Source organism: Leishmania panamensis (assembly GCF_000755165.1).
Source record: "Leishmania panamensis strain MHOM/PA/94/PSC-1 chromosome 21 sequence".
Lineage (NCBI taxonomy): Eukaryota > Euglenozoa > Kinetoplastea > Trypanosomatida > Trypanosomatidae > Leishmania > Leishmania panamensis.
In genome coordinates, this window is record NC_025867.1 from 521,943 (window position 1) to 543,707 (window position 21,765).

The 21,765-nt window shown below is 58.9% G+C and overlaps 6 protein-coding genes across 6 annotated transcripts, besides 3 other annotated features; all 6 read right to left on the reverse strand.

Moving 5' to 3' along the window:
- Nucleotides 1-699: 699 nt before the first annotated feature.
- On the reverse strand, nucleotides 700-1,653 carry LPMP_211500 (2-nitropropane dioxygenase, putative; the record flags this gene model as incomplete). The annotated part of the gene is made up of 1 exon (XM_010700633.1): nucleotides 700-1,653. The coding sequence occupies one exon, from the start codon at nucleotides 1,651-1,653 to the stop codon at nucleotides 700-702; it is 954 nt and encodes a 317-aa protein (XP_010698935.1).
- A 783-nt stretch (nucleotides 1,654-2,436) lies between these two features.
- Nucleotides 2,437-2,823: a repeat region.
- A 74-nt stretch (nucleotides 2,824-2,897) lies between these two features.
- Nucleotides 2,898-3,734, reverse strand: LPMP_211510 (hypothetical protein; the record flags this gene model as incomplete). Its single annotated transcript, XM_010700634.1, has 1 exon — nucleotides 2,898-3,734. The coding sequence occupies one exon, from the start codon at nucleotides 3,732-3,734 to the stop codon at nucleotides 2,898-2,900; it is 837 nt and encodes a 278-aa protein (XP_010698936.1).
- Nucleotides 3,735-5,894: 2,160 nt separating this feature from the next.
- Nucleotides 5,895-6,276: a repeat region.
- Nucleotides 6,277-7,319: 1,043 nt separating this feature from the next.
- On the reverse strand, nucleotides 7,320-9,365 carry LPMP_211520 (hypothetical protein; the record flags this gene model as incomplete). The annotated part of the gene is made up of 1 exon (XM_010700635.1): nucleotides 7,320-9,365. The coding sequence occupies one exon, from the start codon at nucleotides 9,363-9,365 to the stop codon at nucleotides 7,320-7,322; it is 2,046 nt and encodes a 681-aa protein (XP_010698937.1).
- A 1,056-nt stretch (nucleotides 9,366-10,421) lies between these two features.
- On the reverse strand, nucleotides 10,422-11,483 carry LPMP_211530 (hypothetical protein; the record flags this gene model as incomplete). Its single annotated transcript, XM_010700636.1, has 1 exon — nucleotides 10,422-11,483. One exon carries the CDS (start codon nucleotides 11,481-11,483, stop codon nucleotides 10,422-10,424), a length of 1,062 nt encoding a protein of 353 aa, XP_010698938.1.
- A 703-nt stretch (nucleotides 11,484-12,186) lies between these two features.
- LPMP_211540 (hypothetical protein) lies at nucleotides 12,187-12,675 on the reverse strand (the record flags this gene model as incomplete). Its single annotated transcript, XM_010700637.1, has 1 exon — nucleotides 12,187-12,675. One exon carries the CDS (start codon nucleotides 12,673-12,675, stop codon nucleotides 12,187-12,189), a length of 489 nt encoding a protein of 162 aa, XP_010698939.1.
- Nucleotides 12,676-13,597: 922 nt separating this feature from the next.
- Nucleotides 13,598-14,094: a repeat region.
- Nucleotides 14,095-14,837: 743 nt separating this feature from the next.
- On the reverse strand, nucleotides 14,838-19,604 carry LPMP_211550 (hypothetical protein; the record flags this gene model as incomplete). Its single annotated transcript, XM_010700638.1, has 1 exon — nucleotides 14,838-19,604. The coding sequence occupies one exon, from the start codon at nucleotides 19,602-19,604 to the stop codon at nucleotides 14,838-14,840; it is 4,767 nt and encodes a 1,588-aa protein (XP_010698940.1).
- Between the last annotated feature and the right edge of the window lie 2,161 nt (nucleotides 19,605-21,765).

Here is a 21,765-nt window from a genome sequence, read left to right on the forward strand (position 1 = left end):
ATGCGAGGGGGGGGGGGGGGCCCTGTAAAGACGAGAGGGCCGTTCATGTGTGTGCGTGACTTCCCCCCTCCCCCACGCTGAAGAGTGGCAAATTTCGTTCGCTGGGTACCACTCTGACAGGGCCAACAGTTTTGTTTTCCCTCAGCGGGAGTTCAGCTGATCGTACTGCCCAGCAGCAGGGGGGGGGGAGAGGAGAAGCGAGACTCACCATCGTTTACTGCTCCCGGATACACCGACACCGTAACAGGCGTGGTTATGCGTGGGAAGGTGTGGGGCAGAGGGAGGCGGATGTGGGACGACGCGTGTGCGCCTGGGTCTCTGTGTGCGTGTATGGGTGTGCCATTCTGAGTAGTTGTGGCAGAGCTTTGTTTGCTGCCTTCCACACGCTGCTCAGGTGAAGGTGATGGTGCTGAAGCAAAGTGCGTGCGTGTGGGGAGGGAGGAGCCCCCAAAGAGGAATCGGAAACAAAGAGAGCGGAGGCGATCGCGATGGGCGCACTAGGCACTGAACGAAAAGGGAAGATAGACGGAGTGCGCGTGTCTGTGTCAGGCACGGCGACGGCAGTGATAGTGGTGGTGGCAGCGCACACACGTGTGCATGTGCGTCTCTCTGTCAAAGCTCTGCTCTTTCCCGTCTGGTGTCCGTGTGACTCTCAACGCTCGACTCTGTGAGAAGGATATACTGCTTTGTTCCTGTGCTCTACAACTTCATCTTGGCCAGCTGCTCGTTACGGGCGCGGAACTCCTTCACCATGCGTTCTACCACCTCTGCCGCGGTCGGAATGTCCTTGCACGTCGACACAATTTGGCCAATCTCGAGCTCGCCGTTCGCCAAGTCACCGTCGAAGATCCCTCTCTTCGTGCGGCCCTCGCCACAGAACGCCTTCAGCTGCTCCTTGGTGGCGCCAGACTCAGAGAGGCGGCGGGCCTCCTTGCCGTAGTCGTTCAGTAGGAGACGAGTCGGCCTGTATTGTTTCAGCGTTAGCCACGTCTCGGCCTCCCCTGCTGCTGTGCATCTTTTCTTGAACTCCTCGGCTGCCGAGCTTTCTTGAGTGACCGCGAAGCGCGTGCCTACCTGGACGCCTTCCGCCCCAAGAGCCATAGCCGCTAGCATTGCCTCCCCACTCGCAATGCCACCCGCTGCGATCAGGGGTATCTCAGGCGCCAGTACCTTACGCACCTGTGGGATCAGCGTCATCGTGGTGATTTCCTCCCGTCCATTGTGGCCACCGGCCTCGAACCCTTCTGCCACGACGGCGTCAACCCCTGCCGCCTCGCACTTGAGGGCGAGTTTGCAGTTGGGCACGACGTGCGCCACCTTAATTCCGTGGCTTTGCAGCTTCTGAGTCCACAGCTTAGGGCTTCCAGCACTCGTGAACACGATCGGCACCTTCTCCTCGATGAGGAATTCTATGTGCCTCGACATGTCGTGGGTGAGAGAGAGGTTGACACCAAAGGGCTTCTTCGTGGCCTTCTTGCAGCGACGAACGTGGTGCTGAAAGACATCGAACATCATGGAACCGGCGCCGAGGAGACCGAGGCCGCCTGCGTTGCTCACGGCAGACGCCAGACGCCATCCACTGCACCACACCATGCCACCCTGCACAATGGGGTACTGCACGCCAAAGAGTGATATGACTCGACTTGCCTGCATTGTCGCGATCGCACTTGACAGCCGAGAAAGAACTGAAGCAGAGAGACACACACTTGGGAGTCGCGAAGCTGAGAGAGAGAGAGAGGGAGGGAGGGAGAGAAAGAGGGGCAGTGGTGGAAAGAGCTGAGCCAAGATGAAGGCGAGCAAGCAGAGAAGCATTCGATGCGAGAGCAGAGGGAACGAAAATCACGCCAACGCTGATGGAAGGACTGTGACCTGCTGATTTCTTGTAGGCGTCCCGTATGTGTGTGTGTGTGTGCGTGTGTATGTGTGCCCTTCTTCTCCCAACTTAGTGAGCTTCACATCGAGAAAGGCAGCGGGCGTGTGGGTTTAACGCGCCCCAGAAAGCACAACAGAAAACTACACAACGCGTGCAGGCGTTCACCACTGAGAGTGACGAGACAGAGGGAAGGAGAGAGCTCGAGGAGGACGGGGGATGATACACACACACACACACACACACACGCACACACACGCCCAGCAAAACCAAAAGCGCAGAATTTTACTCACGCCAAGCAACGACACAACGTTTCACATGCAAGGCCATAACGTACACACACACACCCGCACACGCACACGCACACGGCGGGGGGGGGTGCTGCTGCTGCTTAGCACAGGAGAATCCATTGTGATAAGAGAGTCTGTCAATCCATCCGTCCATGATGACCAGCATTGAACGCCTGCCTGGGTCGGTGGGCAGACATACCGGGGTATCGCTTTCTCTCTGCTCGTATATGAATGCCGTTTTCTATGGAGTTGTTAGAGTGGGTTTTCCACTTGAGTCGCGACCATTCGATGCCATACCACAGAAGTGTCGAACTCCACTCTACCCCCCCTCCCCCTCCCCCCAGGCTTGTAACGGGCCCACAATCGCGTGGTGCGGCGCAGCGCTAGCCACACAATAGTGCAGTAATGCGCCGACCCCGTCATCGGGGCAGGATCTCTGCCTCACACTCAGCCCATCCACTCGCTTCACAGGTCGCTCCGAAGCAGTGCCCTGCAGGACCTGACCGCCAACATCAGCAGCGCTAAATCGCTCTGACCTTCCTTGCGTCGCAGGGACTTCATCCTGCCAGCACCAGAGGTGGCTCGGTATTGGGAAGGGATAGGGGCCTGTCTGGTTTCCCCGTGCAAAGTGGAGGCTGAACCCTGGGATACCGCGCACGGAGGAGTTTCCCTTCGTGAGGGGGCCCAGAGACACACTGAGAATCAACCGCACATGGCCCCTCCCCCGCACCCCCTTTTCACTCAAACACGAAGGGAGATCGACAGAGCGGACATAGGTAGTGTCCTAGCGTGATCCAGCGTAGAATACACGGCTCGTGAAAGCGATGGCCGCAGTACACCTCCCGCACTGTTTTCACATCCATTGCGGCCTCGGCCACAATGTCGCGTGCTGGTGGCTGGGTTGCGTCGGAAGATGCGGCAGCATCGGGAGGGGCCACAGAGAGCGGCAAGGAAGGGGTGGGCGGGTGGGAGGGAGGCGCCTGGGACGGCGCTGCTGGTGCCTCGCGGTCAGCGGCGGAGAGGTTGGAACGGTACGGAGCAGAGTTCGGCAAGTTTTCGCCGTTCCCTGGTGCAACACGCCTCACTGACATACGAAACAGCGGTTCCAGGCAAATGGCGCACTCCTTTACCTCTGGCGCCGACAGTGGCGGGGACGCGCTCGCAGCTGTGTCCGCCCACTCAGTCCCACCACCGCTGGTAAAAGCGATGGCAGTTAATGGAGAGGGTGGCGGTGGCTGCACGATGTCAAAGGTGGAAATTACTTCCTCTGGGGCAAAGGGGGAACAACTGCGTGCATTCCACTCGCGTGCGGCGTTGTTGGCAGGTGTTGTGTCACTGACCAGGTCCACCAGTCCTGGCAAGTCAGATAGATCCATCGCTGCGGTCATCACGGCTGATACCGTCGCTGGAACGGCAGATAAGACGTTCACCATCCCCACATTGGCACCTGCAGCGATGCGGTCTGCGTCGCCGAGGTTGATGACCACCGTATGTACGTGCATGTGTGTGTTTGTCGCGTCATCAGTGTTATCGCCACTACCGGCAGTGGGGGACGAGAAGCTCGATGGAAGCATTATTTGGCAAGTAGGCAAAGAAAGAGAAAACGTGGGTGCAAGAGCAAAGAGAAAGTTGTATGCTTTGAGTCTCTCTCTCTCTGTGGAGCGGGCTGATGCGCGCACAGGCGGTCACAGAGAAAATGAAATACAGAGCGAGAGTACACACACACACAAGATGGATAGTCGGTGCGTGCTTTTCTGTTTGGCAAAGACCAGTGGAGATGATTGCCGATGCGTCCCTGTGTACGTAGATGTGATCCTTCCGCGCGTCTTCTGCTCGCTCTGAGTGTAAGAGGGGGAGAGAAGGAAATAAGAAGATGAGGAGGAATGAGAGAGGGGCAGGGGAGGTGGGGAGCGAGAGTCTGAGCTCGAGGCTGACGGAAGAAACACAGTGGGGGTTTTCTACATGTACGTCTGCGGATAGTATACCGCTTGCCGTGGTGGCAGCGACGCCACAGAAGTACCACGCCAGTTGGTGTGACCACAGTGAAACGCGATATAACAACTTCACAGACGTCGAGCGTCCCTTTACTCGTTCCGCGCGTGTGCGTTTCTGTTCATGTATTCGACCCTATTGGAGCGGAGAGGTCCCACAGGTGGTTGATGCAAGTCCTCTCGTTGACCCCCTTTACCTCTCACAGAGGGCGACACAGCGGCCACGGCACCTCGGCGCAGAGAAGTTTACGCCTCTCTTGGCACATCAATCCCTCCCCCCACACATAAACACACACATGCCAACCGGAGGCACGAAAGACAAGCCAACATGGAGGAAAAGCAGCACCGAAGAGAGTAGCGCAAAACAAAAAAAAGGAGGCAGACGCACAACAGTGGAGCAGCAAACACACGGGAAGGGGGACGAAAAGGTGTGCCTGCCTCGACCCACCCAAGCCTCAGTTCAACATGACCGACTCAAGGCAACCACAGATCGATAGGCAGCGACAAGCCCTCGCCTACGCAGGCTCCGTCATGACAGTCTGACAAAACGCCTTTCGATCTGCTCGGCGGGAATACATTCTTGCGATGGCCGTCGTCCGGCGTACTGGTGTTGGTCCTGTCGGTGTTGCTTCGTGGTGGGGAGTTATTTGCACTCGTGTGTGCGAGTGACTTGGTGGAGGGGGTATAGGCAGTGTTGATGGGCAGCTGCTCCGTGAGCATGGCCATTTCATTCGCTAGCGGATGGATACTCACCAAATTCGGCAACTCTGTTCACTGTGTAGTTGCACATAATGATGCTAGCCTCAAGCGGCGTCATGCGAGGATGCACACGGCGTGAAAGGAGGAGATGGCGTCGTGCAAAGGCACGTGAGCGCTGCTTCACCACCTCGGCACTACACGTGGGGATGTGGGGACAGCAGCGGCGACGCTGACGAGCATTCGTCATCATCTTGCATACCATAGACACTGTGCGAGAACGCGTCCATGCACCGTGGCTGCGCATGCCGCGCACTTGCACTCACCCAAGGCAGTTCCGTGCTGCGTGGACGTCGGATGAAGCGTCATGCAGCGACTAAAGACTTTGCCAGTTCTGGCGGTGTGCCGTACGGCTTCGTCGATCACCTTTTTTTCCTATGCGTGATTGGTAACGCTGGAAGGCATTACCAATCACGCATAGGAAAACGTTTCTATGAAAGCGCGTATAGCGGGTGATGGGCACACTCTCTGTGATCGGCGTAAAGAAGAGCCAGACGAGTGAGAGCGACTACTATTACTTCCCCCCTCCACACACACACACATACCCACCTCAGCAAAACAACCGAGTAAGCCCCTCCCGCACCCTTCTGAAGAAGCCGTGCGGGTGTGGCGAGTAGCGATACACAGAGGAAACGGCACCTAATCCGAAGGAGAGCAACCACAAACAAAGCAAAGCGATAGAAGGTGTGTGTGTCTCGCCGCGCTTAAGTGAGGGGAGGGAGAGGTGAGGACTAAGCGCGGAGGCGCCCGTGCGTGGTTCGATTTCTGTTTTTCCCCCTTTTTCGGCGACAGGAATGATGAGGCCCTCGAAACTGGTGCGATTGCGCTCAGAAACTTTTAACTCACAGAACGGGATGGTGGTGGTGAGATGCACAGCGCCGATGCAGACAACGAAAAGGAAATGGATGGAGACGTGCGAGACGTGTGTGATGAGAGCCATCTCATGACAACGTGCCGTGCATTCTTTTCGTTGTTCTCGTTACACACCTACTCGCTGCCATACCACAGAAGTGTCGAACTCCACTCTACCCCCCCCTCCCCCTCCCCCAGGCTTGTAACGGGCCCACAATCGCGTGGTGCGGCGCAGCGCTAGCCACACAATAGTGCAGTAATGCGCCGACCCCGTCATCGGGGCAGGATCTCTGCCTCACACTCAGCCCATCCACTCGCTTCACAGGTCGCTCCGAAGCAGTGCCCTGCAGGACCTGACCGCCAACATCAGCAGCGCTAAATCGCTCTGACCTTCCTTGCGTCGCAGGGACTTCATCCTGCCAGCACCAGAGGTGGCTCGGTATTGGGAAGGGATAGGGGCCTGTCTGGTTTCCCCGTGCAAAGTGGAGGCTGAACCCTGGGATACCGCGCACGGAGGAGTGGTAGCCACCATCAGGGGCCGTGCGTTCACCGAAACCAAAACAACAGTCAACGCACGTAAGATGTACACCCACTTGTGTCAGGGTTTTTGTTCGAGCGAGCGATGTGCCTGGAGTCGCGTCAGGCATGACAACCCTATTTATTGCAACTTGCTCGGGTCCGCAAGTGCGAAGAGGGCGAGGGGGAGGGGGGAGGCTGTGTAGCTCCTTTCGCCGTCCTCGTAGAGCGCTGTAACGCGCGATGCATGGCGCTCAGCAGCTCTTGTCGTCCTCAGTTTCTCCCGTTTGATTGAAGAGTTTCTGTTCAGCTTGAGGTGTTAGGGCATCGGGGTAAGATACAACGTGGAAAGGGCGGCAAAGTTTCGATGTGTCGCTGATGTTTGTAGACCTATGGGAGCGCAGCGGCTGCAAGTAAGCGGGGAGGGGGGAGGGTTGCGGGGTATCGTCATCACACGAGGTGCGCCGACTCACCCATCATTGTAAACGCCATCCACCACACATATCAGCGAAAGGAACATATCCTTTCCCTTCGAGGCTGGAGGGCACATAGGCGCACCAGACGTGTGCGCGTGTGATTGTGGTGGGAGTGAGTTACTCAGAGCGGCTTCCAAACCAGCAAAAAAACGAACCACCAAATCCACAATACACAAACAAATGGTGGAGAGGTCGAGCGGCGTCACTGCGTGAAGAGCACAAGCGCTGTCCGCTACACAGCGATGGAGCACTTCGCGGGTGGGGCGTGTAACAGAGCAACCGTCGAAACAAACAACAAAAAGAGTTTGAAGTCGAGGAGGGGAGGACGGGGAAAACCAGGCACGCGGCGCCCCCCCCCTCCCCCCCACTCTCAACGCAGCCCATTTTCGAATCTTCCGTGCCACAACCAGCGAACACAATATCGCGGAAAAGTGCCCATCCACATACGCACGCGCAGCATGCAGGCGTAGAGGAGGAATACGAGGGGGGGGTGGAAGGGAAGGGGGGGGGGTACTCTGGTGAGGATAAATTCGCCGCCCTCCTCTCGTTTGCCCATCGACATGGCCCTCTAAGCCGCACTGGCCAAGAGACCAAGCTGTTGCAGCATCTTCACGAGCGCGGCATCCCCCGCAGTCACCCGCTTCGCTATAACTGCCTCTTGCACCAGGCGGTGCACGTCCTCCTCCAAGGCAAAGCCGCCCTGGCCACGTATGTTGGCCACTAACTGCGCCTTCACCAATTCGACCTTCTCCTGCTTTGCCAGTGTGTCGTTATACTGCAGGCGGCGCTGCTGGTGAAGTTTGTCAAGGGCGGCCTCCCTGTTGCTGAGCGCGCTGCGCGAATCCTGCGCCTCTGCTGTGAACGCCGGGGCACCGTCAATCGCAAGCTTGGCGTACACCTGTGTCTCTGCGACGTTCGTCGCCTGCCCACCGGGGCCACTGGCGCGTGCCGTGTCGTACGTGACTCTGCACCGCTTCGTGTTCTGCACAAGGATGGCAGAGACGAACGGGTGCGCACTTGTCACTGTGAACGCAGGGGGCGGAAGGGTGGCGCCGGCTCTACCGCTTTCCACTCTGGCCATGCCGCTTGACAGGCTCAGTGCAAGCGCGTAGCCAAACGGCCCTGGTGTGGTGGAGAAGGGCAAGGCGTCTGCCGTGGCTGTCACGTGCGCCTTTCCATGCTCTCCAGCGAGCATCTCTACCTGGAAGCCTATGCCAGAAAAACACGCGTGCAGAGCCGCCGCATCGCCGGTGAATGCGACGACTGCATCGTAGTTCGAGTGCGGTACGCTGCGCATTACGTAGCGTCGCACCACCGCCACGTATGCAGCAGCAGCCGCAGCGTGATCGTGTGCCGCCGCCTCCCAGGCCGCCTGCTGGCGCTCCTGGTACTTGGTCTGCAGCTCCGCAAAGGCTTTCTCGGCTGCCTCCTGACTTGCCTCACTTGCTGCTGCGGCGGCAGCGTCGGTGCCCCCCGCGTCATCGCCGCCCTTGGGGCTGGCACACAGACGGCTAACGTTGCTGCAGGCAATCGAGAACTGCAGCAGGGGATCTCGGCGACGCATGCGGTCTAACTTTCGCTGTAGGGAACGGAGTGCATCCTCGCGTTCATGCAGCAGCTGCTGCAGATCAGCATACGTCGTCGTGCCCGGAGCGGTGCTCGACTGGGCAGCTGTCTTCAGCTGGTCTACTTCGGCTTTGAGCTGCCTGTTAGACTGTGTGAGCTGCCTTACACTCTTGCTGCTGTCGCGCAGCTCCATGTTCTCGGAGGTGAGCAGCATTACCTCCTGTTCTGCCTTGGTCAGCTTGCTCCGTAGGCTCGCCTCACGCGTGCTCACATCCTTGTGTTCCCGCTCTAGTTTTTCCAATGCGGACTGGACTTGGTGGTACTTGTCACGGTACTCATTCTTGCGGCTTCGGATGGTGCGAAGCTCTTGAAAGAGAGCCTCGATCTCTGGGCCGAGGTTTACTTTCCTCAGCTCGTCCAAGGAGGGTCCACCGCTGCTACCGCTTCCGTTCAAGTGCTGGGAGTTCAAAGCACCAGCGTTACTAAAGAGGTCGTGCCGCAGAGACGACGCTACAGACGCGGCGACGCTCGTGGAGGACGCGCTTGCCGGTTTAGTATTCGCCGACGTCGCTGTGGTGGAGGAAGAGGGTGGTGGTGGTGTCTGCGGAGGCATCTTTAGGAGCTCCTCCAGTACTTTCGTGTTCTTCTGCGTCAGCTTCCCGAAGCCCGGGATCTTGCGCATCAGCTTCTGCATCTCCATCGCCTGCTTCATCATCTGCTCTTGCCGTTCTTTGGGCTGGCTGTTGAAGAGCTGCTGCATGGTCTGCAGTTCACATAGGTCAAGCCCGGGTGGGAAGCCAGGCGGTACCCCGGTGCTCGGGTTCTTACTGGAGGTGCTGCTTGCGTTGCCGGCGCAGCTGCCAGTCGTCGTCCCGGACGAGGTCCCAGCGCTACCCGTGTTGCCAGACTGCTTGCCGAAGCTGCCAAAGAAGGCGCGGCGAGTGGCGAGGAGTGCAACCGAGCCGGCGGCGTATCTTGAGGGATGCGGTGTCGCGGTGGTGAGCAGGCGCAGCTGCAGCACCGGTACTGACGTATTGCGGCGCAGCATCGCGAGGGCGACGAATGGATGCGCACTTTACGTAATGTAAATAAAGAAGAGTCGATACTTACCTGGGCGCAAACACACCCAGCGAGAGAGAGAGAGAGGCGGTGGGGGGGGGAGTACAGAGGAATGAGGGGTGAGTGAGAAACCCTGGTGCGCTTGAGAGAGCGTGTGTGTGTGGTGGGGGGGGGGTAGGTGGGTGTGAAGCTCTCTCTCTCTTTGTGCTTAGGTGGTAATGTATGCGCACGCGAGGCAGGGCGCGAAGCACGCTGCCAACTCAAGGATAATCAGAGGCAGCAGAAAGAGCACCAGACAAGCACATATGCAATAACAAGGCTGGCCTCGACGATACAGGGCTTAGCTGTAGGGTTATGCAGCTCAGCCGGAGGTGAGAGAGAGACTGAAGGAAAGGAAACGACACGCGGAGAGAAGTGGCAGGCGAGTACAGCGAAAGGGGGAGAGGGTTGGAGGAGCGGGAGCGCTGCAGTGCACAAGCATGTCAAGCAGCTTGAGCATGCTTGTCTTTCTAGAGGAAAAAGCAGTGATGTGAAGGGGGCGGGGGGGGGAGGGGGGAAGGACTTGTGTGCGCTGCGGAAGGTGCAACCACACAGGTAATCACGTCTCTGCAGCATACCCTACCCCCACCTACTGGCACAGGAAGACGAGAAGGGAGGAGGTGGGATGCATGCATGGCATTCTTCACATCGGTGGCAAAGAGGAGGAGAGCAAGCGCATCCATCTGACGCGCTGTTTGTGTTCTGTTGGTGGTGCCTTGTGTGTAAGTCGTTAACTTGTGTGCGTGTGTGTGTGTGTGAAGAGTCGAGCAAAAGACGAAGAAGAGAGGAGGGAGGCAGACAATGAGCCCTCCACGCTGCTCCTCCCCACCTCTCCCTATCCCCACGAACGTCAACGCCTGCAGAGTGCGGTAAGGTGCTGATAAATTAAGGTTAAATAGCGCAACTGCTCAGGGAGCGACAGAGAGGTCGCCCTATCGTACACCTGCACACTCACAGACAGCAAACAATGGCAAGAGTAAAGCTATCACCTCAGGCTGACGACGCCTTAGTCTCCGTCCCTTGTCGACATCGCCAAGTCGGGCACTAGGCCCCACTCCTTCTTGGCTTCCATCAAACTCTTCGGGTACACAGCCGGGTCGTCACGGCGCTCTGTCCACATCGCAAGTCCAGGGGCATCGCTACCCATGTACCGCGGGTCTAGTCCTACGTCGTCGCCGTCCATGCACCAGACTGCCTCTGCCATGAGGCGCCAGCAGTTTGTCTGGTTTGTCAAGAAGGCCTGCATGGTGTACACAGTCGTCAGCAGCAGGTCGCCACCCTCCAAGGCGGAGGACACAAATGGGTTGACGTCAACAATGGTGGGGGCCCCGGTCACTTCATCCGTGCCTGGTAGCTTCCCCAGCGGCGAGAGCTCCGCCGGGTTCTCGGTATAGCAGCCATCGCCGCGGATCGTGTCACCCTCCACCTCCCACTGCCCGTACGTCTTCCGCAGCGGCGCGTACGTGTCCTGACTGTTGCTGCTGCGCACGAGCAGCGGTGGGCCCATGTGGAGAGGGGTGTCATGCAGCGAGACTAAGGCTACGAGAGCGAGTTTGGTGCCGCGGTTTAACAGTACGCTGGGCATGCGAAAGCCGAAGGGCTCGTCAGGGGCGCCGAGGTGCAGCGTCTGTAGCGTCGTTACGTTCACAGCGCCGCCGAAGACTTGGCGCACCGTCGCCATCACACTTGTGCCACTCACTGCGTTGCGAATCGTGTTGGTGTGGTGGATGTTCAGCGGTGGCAGCTCGGCGCCACGGGTGGAGGGGTACGGTACACCCATCGTGAAGCCGTTCAACTCCGCTTGCCGCGCGCGGTCCTCGTCAAGGGTACACCCGCACTCGTGCAGCTGATTCGCAAGGTCGTCGAGGGCGGCGTTCACCACATGACGTGGCACGGTATTCTTGAAGTAGAGGTAGCCATCCTGATCAAGCCGGCAGCGCAGCTTTGGAGGGTCGTAGAAGATGTCGTTGGAGGGAAGCAGTGGCAGTAGCTCGGTGCCGAGGGCGAGCCGCCCAGTGCCGACCGGGTACGCCAGCCTCCCATGCCGCAGAACACGAATGCCGCGCATGCCTTTCGCGCGTGTGTGCCGCCGTATGAGGTGTTGACCAGCACAGGACAAAGAAAAAGATGCGTTGAGAGGCGCGAGGGCATAGTCGCGATGCACGCGCGAAGCAAAGGGCAGCCGCTGAAAGCGAAACTCTCCATACCATCAGCTTCCTCTCCTTTCAGGGTGACACACGCACACCCACACGCAGCGTTATGCATAGGGGCCTACTTGCGCACCGCAGAGACAGAGGCGCGGGGTAGTGGGAGGCAACAAGGGGGCCGCAGCTGCAGCTGAGCTTCTCTATGCGACGCTTTTTCTTCTGCGGTCAACGCTGGCGGAGGGAGGGAGGGAGGGCTGCCAACATTATGTTGTTTCTGCCGTTTGTCTTTTGGCTGCACAGCACTGGCCGTTGCCCCCTCCCCCCCCCCCCCCCCAGACACTTCACGCGGGCAAACTCAAACAGCGGCTTTGGCCATGACAAGGTGAGCGCGCGCACACACACCACACACGAACAAAAGAAAAAAGATGCCAACAACGGCACACCAGCCTAGCACACACGTGCGTCCACAGAAACTAGGCCCAGCTCACTCGCCTGCCCCTCAGCACCTCGACGCGGTACTCTGTTGAGCACCACTACCACCAGGTGTGTCTGCGAGTCAGGTGGTGAGTGTCTTTGTGGGGTCGCAATTATGGCGCTGCCGCAGCTCAGGGACCTTCTAGGGAGCTACGTGCAGTCCACCACGGGGATAAAGGCACCGCTGTAGAGCTGGCGAAAGTTCTGCTCGCCCTCGGTTCGAATGCCACTCAAGTCCGAGCGCAGTAGGATGCTGATCCCGCGGATCTCGTCCCGCACCAACACATTATTACCATCGCGGTGCTCTTCCACGAAGAAGTTCATGGCATGGCGGTCTTTGTCGTATTCGGTCCAGTGACGCGGAATGGTGTTGCTGCTCACGCTCACAGCATCTGCACGGAGGCAGTTATCACATTGAAAGGTGCCCCCTTCGTGTTTCCATGCTATCATGGCATTGGACCCACGCGTGAGGCAGTCTTTGGCGTGCACCACGGCAAATGACGGCCCCACAATGCCGCCTCCCAACATGATGATCAACATCAGCAGCGGAAATGACGACAAGGCAGAGTGCGGACGTGCGGGGTGGCCACCAAAGCTTGGCTGCCGTCGCAGAGAAGAGGCCCGACCTGGGAGGTGCATGACGCTACTAGCAAGGGGAGAGAAACGAGGTGGGTGGGCTAGTGATGCGTAGGGAGAAGCGGATGGGACCCCTTGCCGAGCACTACAGGGGAATACGTAAAAGCGCAGGAGAGAGAGAGAGCGAGCGAGTCCAAAAGGGCGGGCGCCTTAACTGTATCCGTAGACGCGGGTGCGCCAGGCTCAAAGTGAGAGAGAGAAAGACACTCTGCCAGCACAGAGGATAATATGCACCCACACACACGCACACACGTGCAAGCCGAGATATGAATAGAGCATGACGAGAGAGCAAAGAAGAGAAGCGGAGGAGAGAGGGAGAGGCACGGCGTGAGGAGGGAAATCAGCAGGGGAGAAAAAACATACGTGGGCCACAGGTTACATCACACCACAGCAGAAGTGGCGATGTGACGTGGAGGGAGGGGGAGCCATTGTGCTACTTCGATTGCTTCTCCATTGACCGCCAACTTGTGTGGTTGTGTTTCCCAAGTACAAGGGGGTAGGGGCACTCAAGCGCGAGGATACAAGGCGACTGTAGTGACTGATTCCTCCGCCTCTACTTGCCCTTACCCACTTACCCCTCTACGATTTCCATGCAGACAAGATCGACGACACAGGTTCTCCAGCACACACACCGGAACATGTTTGAAGGACTTCGACACGTCCCCAAACGCCTGCCCCACTACGAGGAGCACGTGATCAACGCGTCAGCCGCTATAGACTCCCTTCTTTCGGCTCGTCGCTTCTCCGCTTCAGGATCGGCCGCAGCTCATTGAGTGAGCTTGACGACGACAGGGAGATGAAAAGGGAGGCAGCGCAGTCAGATCCGTGTCCTGTGCGCGCACTCTCTTCATACGCCTCGCCACACCTCTTCACTGCATACTTTACGATTGTTTTTCTTTCCCTCTCCCCTTTCACCTCCGCCCTACTGACGACGCTGGTCCCCTCCGTGCCTGGCATCCCAGGGGTTCAGCGCCTACGCCATCGGTGAGCCAGGCAGCCCGCCTCTCCCTGCCAGCGCTGAGCCGCTTCTGGCGGGGACCGAGGCACCTTCCTACGACGCCGGGAGGTGCGAGGGTGGCGTCGCTGCTGGTACCGGCAGCCCCGGTCCGGCATGGCGCTGCGTCGGTGCGACCCGCAACAGTGAGCGCATCGGTGCCGGCCATATGACGGGCCGAGTGGCAGCGTGGCCCAAGCGTATTCCACTCGGCCCCTCGCTGCCTACTGGTGTGGGGCGCCGGAGCCACCTCGAGACGGGTGCACCAGGTGGCGACCGGCATCACGGGAGCGGGCGTGAGGCGGTGCACTGCTGTACTGCGTGTGTCTAGCGCTGCTGCCCGTCAGGAGATGGGGGACCCGTGACAGGCCCAGGGGTCGGGTAGAGCGGAGTTGAAGTGGTGTTTTGCGGCAGAAGATGGTCACATTACGCACGGAGGAAAAAAAAGTTCGAAAGAGACGTGAAGAGGCAGTTGCGCTCACCGCCAGCTCGCACACAACACCCCAAACGAGGCATGTTGTAGGAAAACTGAAGAAAATTACCACAAGAGGCACTCCGTTACGTGCCAAGGATGGAGAGAGAGAGATACCCTCGGCTCCGTGTACACGTATAGGGAGGGGCAGAGAACGCAGTGTTCATGTAGATGAACGCTGCGTTCACTTCCCGCTTAATCTCGCTCCTTTCGCTCCTTTCCTCGCCTTTCCGCATCAATTGCACCTTCTCAGCTTCGCCAACAACGCTGTAGGAGTCGCCAGAGGAAGAGGAATCCAGTCACACACACACACACACAGAGAGAATAAATGATCTATGTAGTTGCGATTGAGAAAATGAGAAGCCGGTGTACGCACGCGTACGTGCGTGTGTGTGCCTTCTACACCCAGAGGGTAGTGGGGAGGAGGGGGGCAGAAAACATCGAGATGCCTCCAGGAATGGGCGGGGTGGATAGCAGCTGAAGCGGAGTACCCTGACCAAATCATCGTTTCGGTTGCCGGTTGTCTCAAGGGACTGCGGCGAGAGAGTGCAGGGTGAAGAAGCAAGTCATCACCAGAGAAGGCAGTCGTGCACACTCGCACACGCAGACAGTGACAGACGCACCATCTCTCCTCCGCCACCCTTCACCGAGTGAGATGAAGCGAGAGTTGGTGGTCGCGGTGAGCGTGGGGCAGTATATCTATGGAACACAATGCGCATGATGGTCCTCCGCTGTTGCAGCCGCTGTCACGCTGTTGAAATCGGTAAACCGAATGCTCTTGCGCGAGTGGTGTGAGTCGTCCATGTCGCCAGAGGAGCGTAGCCGTTCAGATGCTGAGATAGGGGACGCGTCACTGACTGTTGATCTGGCTCCGCTAGACGGTGTGTGGGGCTGATAAACAATGGAAGTGCGCGGGCGGCATGCGTGGCCATCCACGTCGCCCTGATCGGGATTTCTGGCTACAGTTGCTTCTACGGGCTGGTGGCGACTGCGATGCCGCTCACTATGTTGCGACCGCTGCACCGCCGCTGCCTCAGCCAGCTGTGTGCCGACCAGTCGCCGGAAGTTGCGCGGCATCAGGACGAGCGTGGAGGTGGTGTCATTCACTTTGCACACCCCAACCAGCTGGTGGGCCTCCTCGAACATGTTGTTGCGGAGGGAGATGATGATGAACTGCGCACCTCGGGCCTGGCGCAGAACGTAGTTCGCCACAATGGAAACATTTCGAAAGTCCAGCGCTGCGTCGATCTCGTCCATCACGTATATTGGCGTGGGTTTGATGTAGTGCAGGGAGAAGATGAGGGCGAGGCTAGACAACGTTTTCTCGCCACCGGACAGGTTCGATATTTGTTTCCACGACTTCTTTGGTGGACGCACGACAAAGTGGATGCCCTCAAACGGGTCGTTCACATCGACCAGCTCCATGTCGGCATCGCCGCCGTGCGTGAGAAGTTGATACACCTCCTTCAGCCGCTGCCGGATGAGCTCAAAGGCGTTCATGAAGGCCTGGCGACGCGTGTCCTTGAGCGTTTGCAGCCCTCGCTCGGCCTCGTCGGAGAGAAGCTTCTTCGCCTCGTAAAAGGCCTTCGCTTCACGATGCGCAACATCGCGCTCGCGCCAAAGCGCGACGGCGCGGAAGTCGATTTCGCTGTGCAGCCGCTTCGTCTCCTCGCTGAGGGCTTTGGCGAGGTGCACCGAGCGGTCGTAGTCGCAGGCATCCAGCTCCTCTGGAGTGAGCCGGAAGGTCATGTGGCGCAGCTCCACGTGTGCCCGTTTCGGCGGCGGCGGCACGAATGCCGAGGAACCGCCCCCTGACGACGTTTGCAACGCAGTTTCATTAGGGCTGCGACTAGGACGCGCCCGAGCCCGCTTCCTGCTGTACGCAGTTTCGCATTCCTCCTCCTCGTCGTCCTCGTCATCCACCTCAGCGTCCTGGTCTTTTACGTCCCCGGCGTCGCCTTGCCCGAGCGTTTCCTTACCGTATAGTTCCGCGTTCTCGCGGATCTTCTCCTCACAGCCCTCGATCTTCTGCTGGAACTTTGAAAGCTCCTGCAGGGCGTCCGCAATCTTCACCGCCTCCGTCTGCCGATAGCGCTGCTCATCGTCCAGCTTCTTCTGGGCATTGAGAGCGGCTCCGTTGGCCACCGGCACTGCGGCGCGTGCGTCCTCAGCGGCCGCCTGCGCGTTTGCCAGCCGCGCCTCGGCGCCGTTTAGCTCCTTCATGAGCTCTTCCAGCACCTCTACGCACTCCCTCATCTTCTCCTTTACGTTGTCTTGCGCCTCCTCCTCCAGCTTCTTGAGCTGATGCTCGTAGTCGGCTATGTCGGCGGTCTTGCGCTCCTGCGTGGCTCGGTGTTTCTGTGCCTGTCTGCGGCACGCCCGCAGGCTCGCCTCCTCGGCGTCAGCGCGCTCCTGCTGTGTTGCAAGGGACGCAGCCACCGTCCTGAAGCGCGCGCCTCCTGCCTCGTCCACCTGCGCCTCCAACGCCTCGACGTCTGCGTGATGGGCAATGTAGGTCTTCTCTGCTTTCTGTAGCGCTGCTTCGCAGTCCTCCACGGCTTGCTCGCACTGCGCTCGCTTGCCCTCCAGCTCCTGCATGGACTGGGCGAGTTCACCACGCAGCGAGGCAAGACGCGCGGCATCTCCGTCAGCTTTCGCGACGAGAGTGGTCAGTTCGTGCCGCAACTGGCGCAGCTGCTCGGGGTATAAGTGGGACTCTTGCTCGTGCAGCTGGTGCAACCGCACATTCAGCGCCCGCTCCTCCTCGGCGGCCTGGACCAGGTCCTGCTGGAGGCGCTGCAGGTCCTCCTTGATGGACTGCTTGTCTTGGGGCGAGCGAGCCGCCTTTAGCTTCGCGCCGCGAGGAGCCGCCCCGCCACCGGTGATAGCGCCGCTTGGTTCCACCAGCTCGCCCTTGACGGTGACGACGCGATACCGCTGCTGGTTTGCTGTGCCTCCGGCGGGGGAGAAAGAGGAGGATGAGGCCTTTGCAGTTGTTCTGCTGCTTCCGCCGCCGCCAAAGGCCGTTTCGCGCGCCTCTGTCAGCGTTTCCACGACAAGGGTGTCACGGACGGCCTGGTAAAAGACAGAGCGGAACTTCGCGTTGGTCGGTTGGATAAGGTCGAAGAGGCGGCGCGCCTTTGGATTCGGGCACTGGAACGGCTTCGCCATTCGCGACCCTACCTCTCGCTCCACCTCGCTCACCACCATCATCGTGGCTCGGCCAATGTTGTTCTGCTTGAGTAGCTGGAGTGCTGCCGTCGCTGTCTGGCGGTCTTCGACGACGTGGAAGCCCCACGCGTTGCTGGCAACGCCGGCGGCAACGTCGTACTTGTCGTCGATGCGGCCGAGCTGGCGCAACGTACCATAGTAGCCCTTGAGAGAGCGCTGGGCCAACAGGAACTCCATCGCGCGGTCATCAGCCTCACCGTCACGGTAGGCGTTCTTCAGTTCTTGAATGGAGTTGTTTATGGCGTACTTCCGGCGCGCGCTCTCGCCGATTTGATCCTGCACTTGAAGCACCTCCTCCTGCAGGTCCTTGCGGTCGGCATCCCGCAGCAGCCGCTCCAGCTCCGCCATGCGAGTCTTGCTTCGCCCCGTCGACGCCGCCAAGTCGGCCACCTGCTGCTGCTTCTTCGTGGCACTATCCGCCAGACCGCCAAGCCGGCTTTGCACGGTGCGCAGTTGCTCCTTAGCCTCCATCACGGCGCGCTTGTACGGTGCGAGCTGCTCCTTCTTTTCCTCCAACTGCTGGCGAAGGGGACGTAGTTTTGGCAGCAGCTCCTCGGAGAGGGTATCATGCTCTCGTTGCAGAGTTGATATGGTTTCGGTTGCCTCCTTGTAGTTCTGCTGGTGAATGGCCGCCTCGCGCTCGGCGTCCTGTTGGTGCAGAACCGCCCGCTGCAGCTCCTCTTTGGCCTTGCGCAGCTGGTCTGCCGCTTTTTTACGCGCCTTCTCCTCCTGGTCAGCGCCGGACTTCACATGCTCAAGGTGCACCTCGGCCGATTGGCGCTGAGCCCGGAGCGCATCGCGTGCCCGCTGCACCTCCGCGACATGCCTCTTTGCCGCGGCGGACGCCTCCTCGGCCTTCGCCTTTTCTATTCGCCGTTGAACAACCTCTTTCTCCATTAATTCAATACGCTCGTCGATCTCCGCCAACAAGCGCCGCGGCTCCTCAAGTCTCTCCTCGATGCCGCGCATGCGCAGCTGGCACATGACGATGAGCGTCTTCTGAAGCTGGTTGTCCTTCGTGACGAAGGACAGTGTCGAGTTTTTGGCTTCGTCCAGTGCCTCGCGCTCCGCCTTGAGCTTGCGTTCCTTGTCCAGCGCCTCGAGCCGGGCCAGCTGCGCCGTCTCGGCGGCGGCTGTCATGTCCGAGATTCGGCCCACAAACTGGCTGGTACCGATGAGATCATCAAGGTACTCCAACAGGCCCTCCTCGCCCTCCTTCTCCGCCTTGGGCTTCATGAGCGCGATCTGCTCCACCTCGCCTTGCAGGATGAGGAAGCGATTGTGATCCAGATCGACGCCTTGGGCGATGAGGCATTCCATCACTTCCTTCTGCGTGCGGCGAGCACCGTCGATGTAGTACTGCGACGCGCCCGTGCGAAACACCTCTCGCTTGATGCTCAGCCCGCTGCCGCCAACCTCCTGCCGCTGCTCCGAGTCCTTCTCCTCGGCAGTGGTCTCTAGCAGGCGAATGAAGTTCACGGTCACGGAGGCGTAGGACAGGTTCGGATGAGCAGCGGAGTTGTGAATCACCTCCGCCAACTTATCCAGCCGGATCTTCTTGGCATTCCGACCAAAGACGAAAAGCATGGAGTCAATGACGTTCGACTTGCCAGAGCCATTCGGGCCTATCACCGCAGTGAATGTCTTGTGGAATGGCCCAATGCGGTGGGTCCCGTAGTACGACTTGAAGTTCTCCACGTCAATGTCGCGAATGACGAGGCGCGAGTGTGGCGTGAGGTCGCCACCGGTGCTGTCGCTTTGGGCGACTGTTCGCTGCGACGGATGCGTGACTGTCATGACTGAATGAATAAGCTCCAGCTCCGTCCCGCTTGTCCGAGTCGAGGAGACGTGTGGTGGAGTGTAGGTTGACAGCCGCGCAGCTGATGAAGAGGAGGAGGCACTGTCATCACTTCCGCCGCCGTCTTCAGGACCATGGCCCACCGCCTCCTGGGCTGGCTCGTCCTCGGGCGCTTCTTGTGAGCCTTCACGCGACCCTAGCGGGGCTTCTCCGTCGTCCCTGTCAACGTCCTCAAGTCGGTCCTCTGCTCGTCTCCACTCCTCTTCCTCTCGATGGAACTTTTCCGCGAACGTCTCCATATGACTGTCCTCTGTGTGGACGTCGCCCGCCTCCTCGTCTTCTCTGCACTCTTCCTTCACACTCACCTGTGTCCTCTCGGCATGGCGCTTTGTCGCCACACTGCGGGCTTTACGAGCGCCTTTCTTCCTCGGTGGCATTGTATGTGTTTGTGTTTGTGTGTGTGTGGGTCTACAAGGAAAGTAATATCGATGTCGGTCTGACGCTTCCGAAGGCCCCTTTCGTCGCTGCTCTTTTCTTTGCTTGGGCGGGTGTGTGTCTCTATGTGAGCCAAAAATGAAGAGCGGAGTCGAAGACAAACGAGGAGAAACTGAGAGCGACACTTTTATGCGCTTGCCTCAGCCGATCTCTCTATCTGTCCGCCTGTCTGCCCCCTTTCTCTCTCTGTGTGTGTGTGTGTGTGTCTATGGTAGCACCTCTCCGTCTTGTTCGCTTTCCTGACGAGGCGTCCACTACCGCCTCCCTGCCGATATCACACCGGGACAGACCTCTGGGTGTCCTTGGGTGTGAGGTAGAAGTGGCGGCACAACAGGGTGACGCAGCGATGAATTGTACGCACAGAGAGGGCAGGCGGGGAAAGGCAGAGAAAGAGGAAACCAAGGCGAAAGAAACAAATGAAAGGGAGTTACGTGTGGTGGTGAGGTTGGGGGGGGGGGGCGAACAACGCTCGGAGCAGCTCCCACTTGTTTTTTATGGACTCGATGGTGCACCCTGAGGTACGATGAAGCTGATCGGTGACGGCAGTGGCGGGAGGGATGGTGCAGGGTGAGTATGTGTGCATGTACAGTAGTACAGAAAGAGAGAACCGAAAGGGGAAAGCACAGCGACAGAAAAAAACGCTGCTCAGGAGCAGCGATAGGACAGAGGGGGAGATGGATGGGGGCGCATGCCGGTGTGTCGTCGCGCTGTCAGTGCGACGCCGGTCTTTTCCTGGACGCCTTTTCCTTTTGCTGTGTTCTCTTCACTAAAAGTAGTGACACACACACACAACACAACACAACACATCGTCCACCTACACATCTCACCCGCTTCGCTTTTCGTTTTCGTTGGTGTCGAGGATATCAAACGAAAAAGTGGGAAGGGACTAGAAGACAACAACGGTGCACCTGAGTTCATATGGGAAAGGACGGCAGTACAGCTGATCCACACCTGCCACGCTGCTCCTTTCTCCAGGTCCTGCCACTCTTATCCTCCTCCTCTTCCCCCGCGTTCACCTCCTACAGATTGAATACGTGTCGTGCAAATTCATGCTTTGTGCTTCGCGACGCACACACGTGCACGGCAAGTGACCGATACCCACAGAGTGGTGCCGCTTCTTCTTGCTATTTGACTAATTCCCTCCTCTTCTCTTATCCACTTCTCTCGCCGCCGATCGCATTCTTCACTGACTGAGTAGACCTCTTCACCCTACCCACTGCACACGGGCAAGGTGCATGCGCGTCCTTTCTCTCCGAGAAAGCAGAAATGCAGAGGGATAAGAAATCGATCGTGTTGCACGCCATCCATACACTACCCCACCCCCACCCCCCACATGACACTCAGAGCTGAACGCAAAAAACAACATGCCGATAGGCATTAAGCGGCAGACAACACGCCTTCTTTGGCCATGTGCCGACCTCGTGGGAGGCGTCATCGCCAATCGCACGTCTTTTGCCTCCCCCTTCCCCTCCCTCCCTCCCACGTCGTCCTTCCCCATGGCGAGGGCTGGAAGCGCGTAAACAAAAGGGCGAGGGACGAGAGCGGAGCCCAATGCAGTGGCAGCAAAAGTGGCAGGAACCGCAGCTACTGCTGTGGGGAGGACACACACAACAGAGCGCCCAGCGGCGTCACCCACCTTATCACATCCGTAGACAGGCAGATGCCTGCGTGGCACCGTCCTAGCACCGGCGGCTCTTGCAAGTCTGATGGAGGCGTGGCGGCACTGACTAGTCGTAGAGTCCACTGCTTCACCCGCGGAGTTAGCTGAGAGAGAGGACTGGTGAAGGATCCACACAGGGGAGTGAACTACACCCCACCCCACCCCTCCACCATCGGCTATCCGAGCTCGTCAGGATTACGACGAAGGCAATCGCCTCCCAAAGCTTATCCCTCTTTAAGACTGCGATGTGCACGTCTCAGGACCTCGAGCGCTATCGCCTCGTGTCATGGGCGGCAGTATCCAGACATGCTGCCACGTTGTGCCTCGCTCTCCTCCGTTCCTCCCCTGAAGGAGTGCAGAGAGAGGTGAGGTGAGGGAAGAAAGTTTGTTTTGCACGAAACATAGATGAGGCCCAGACGTGCACGCGCGCGCAGCCCAGAAGA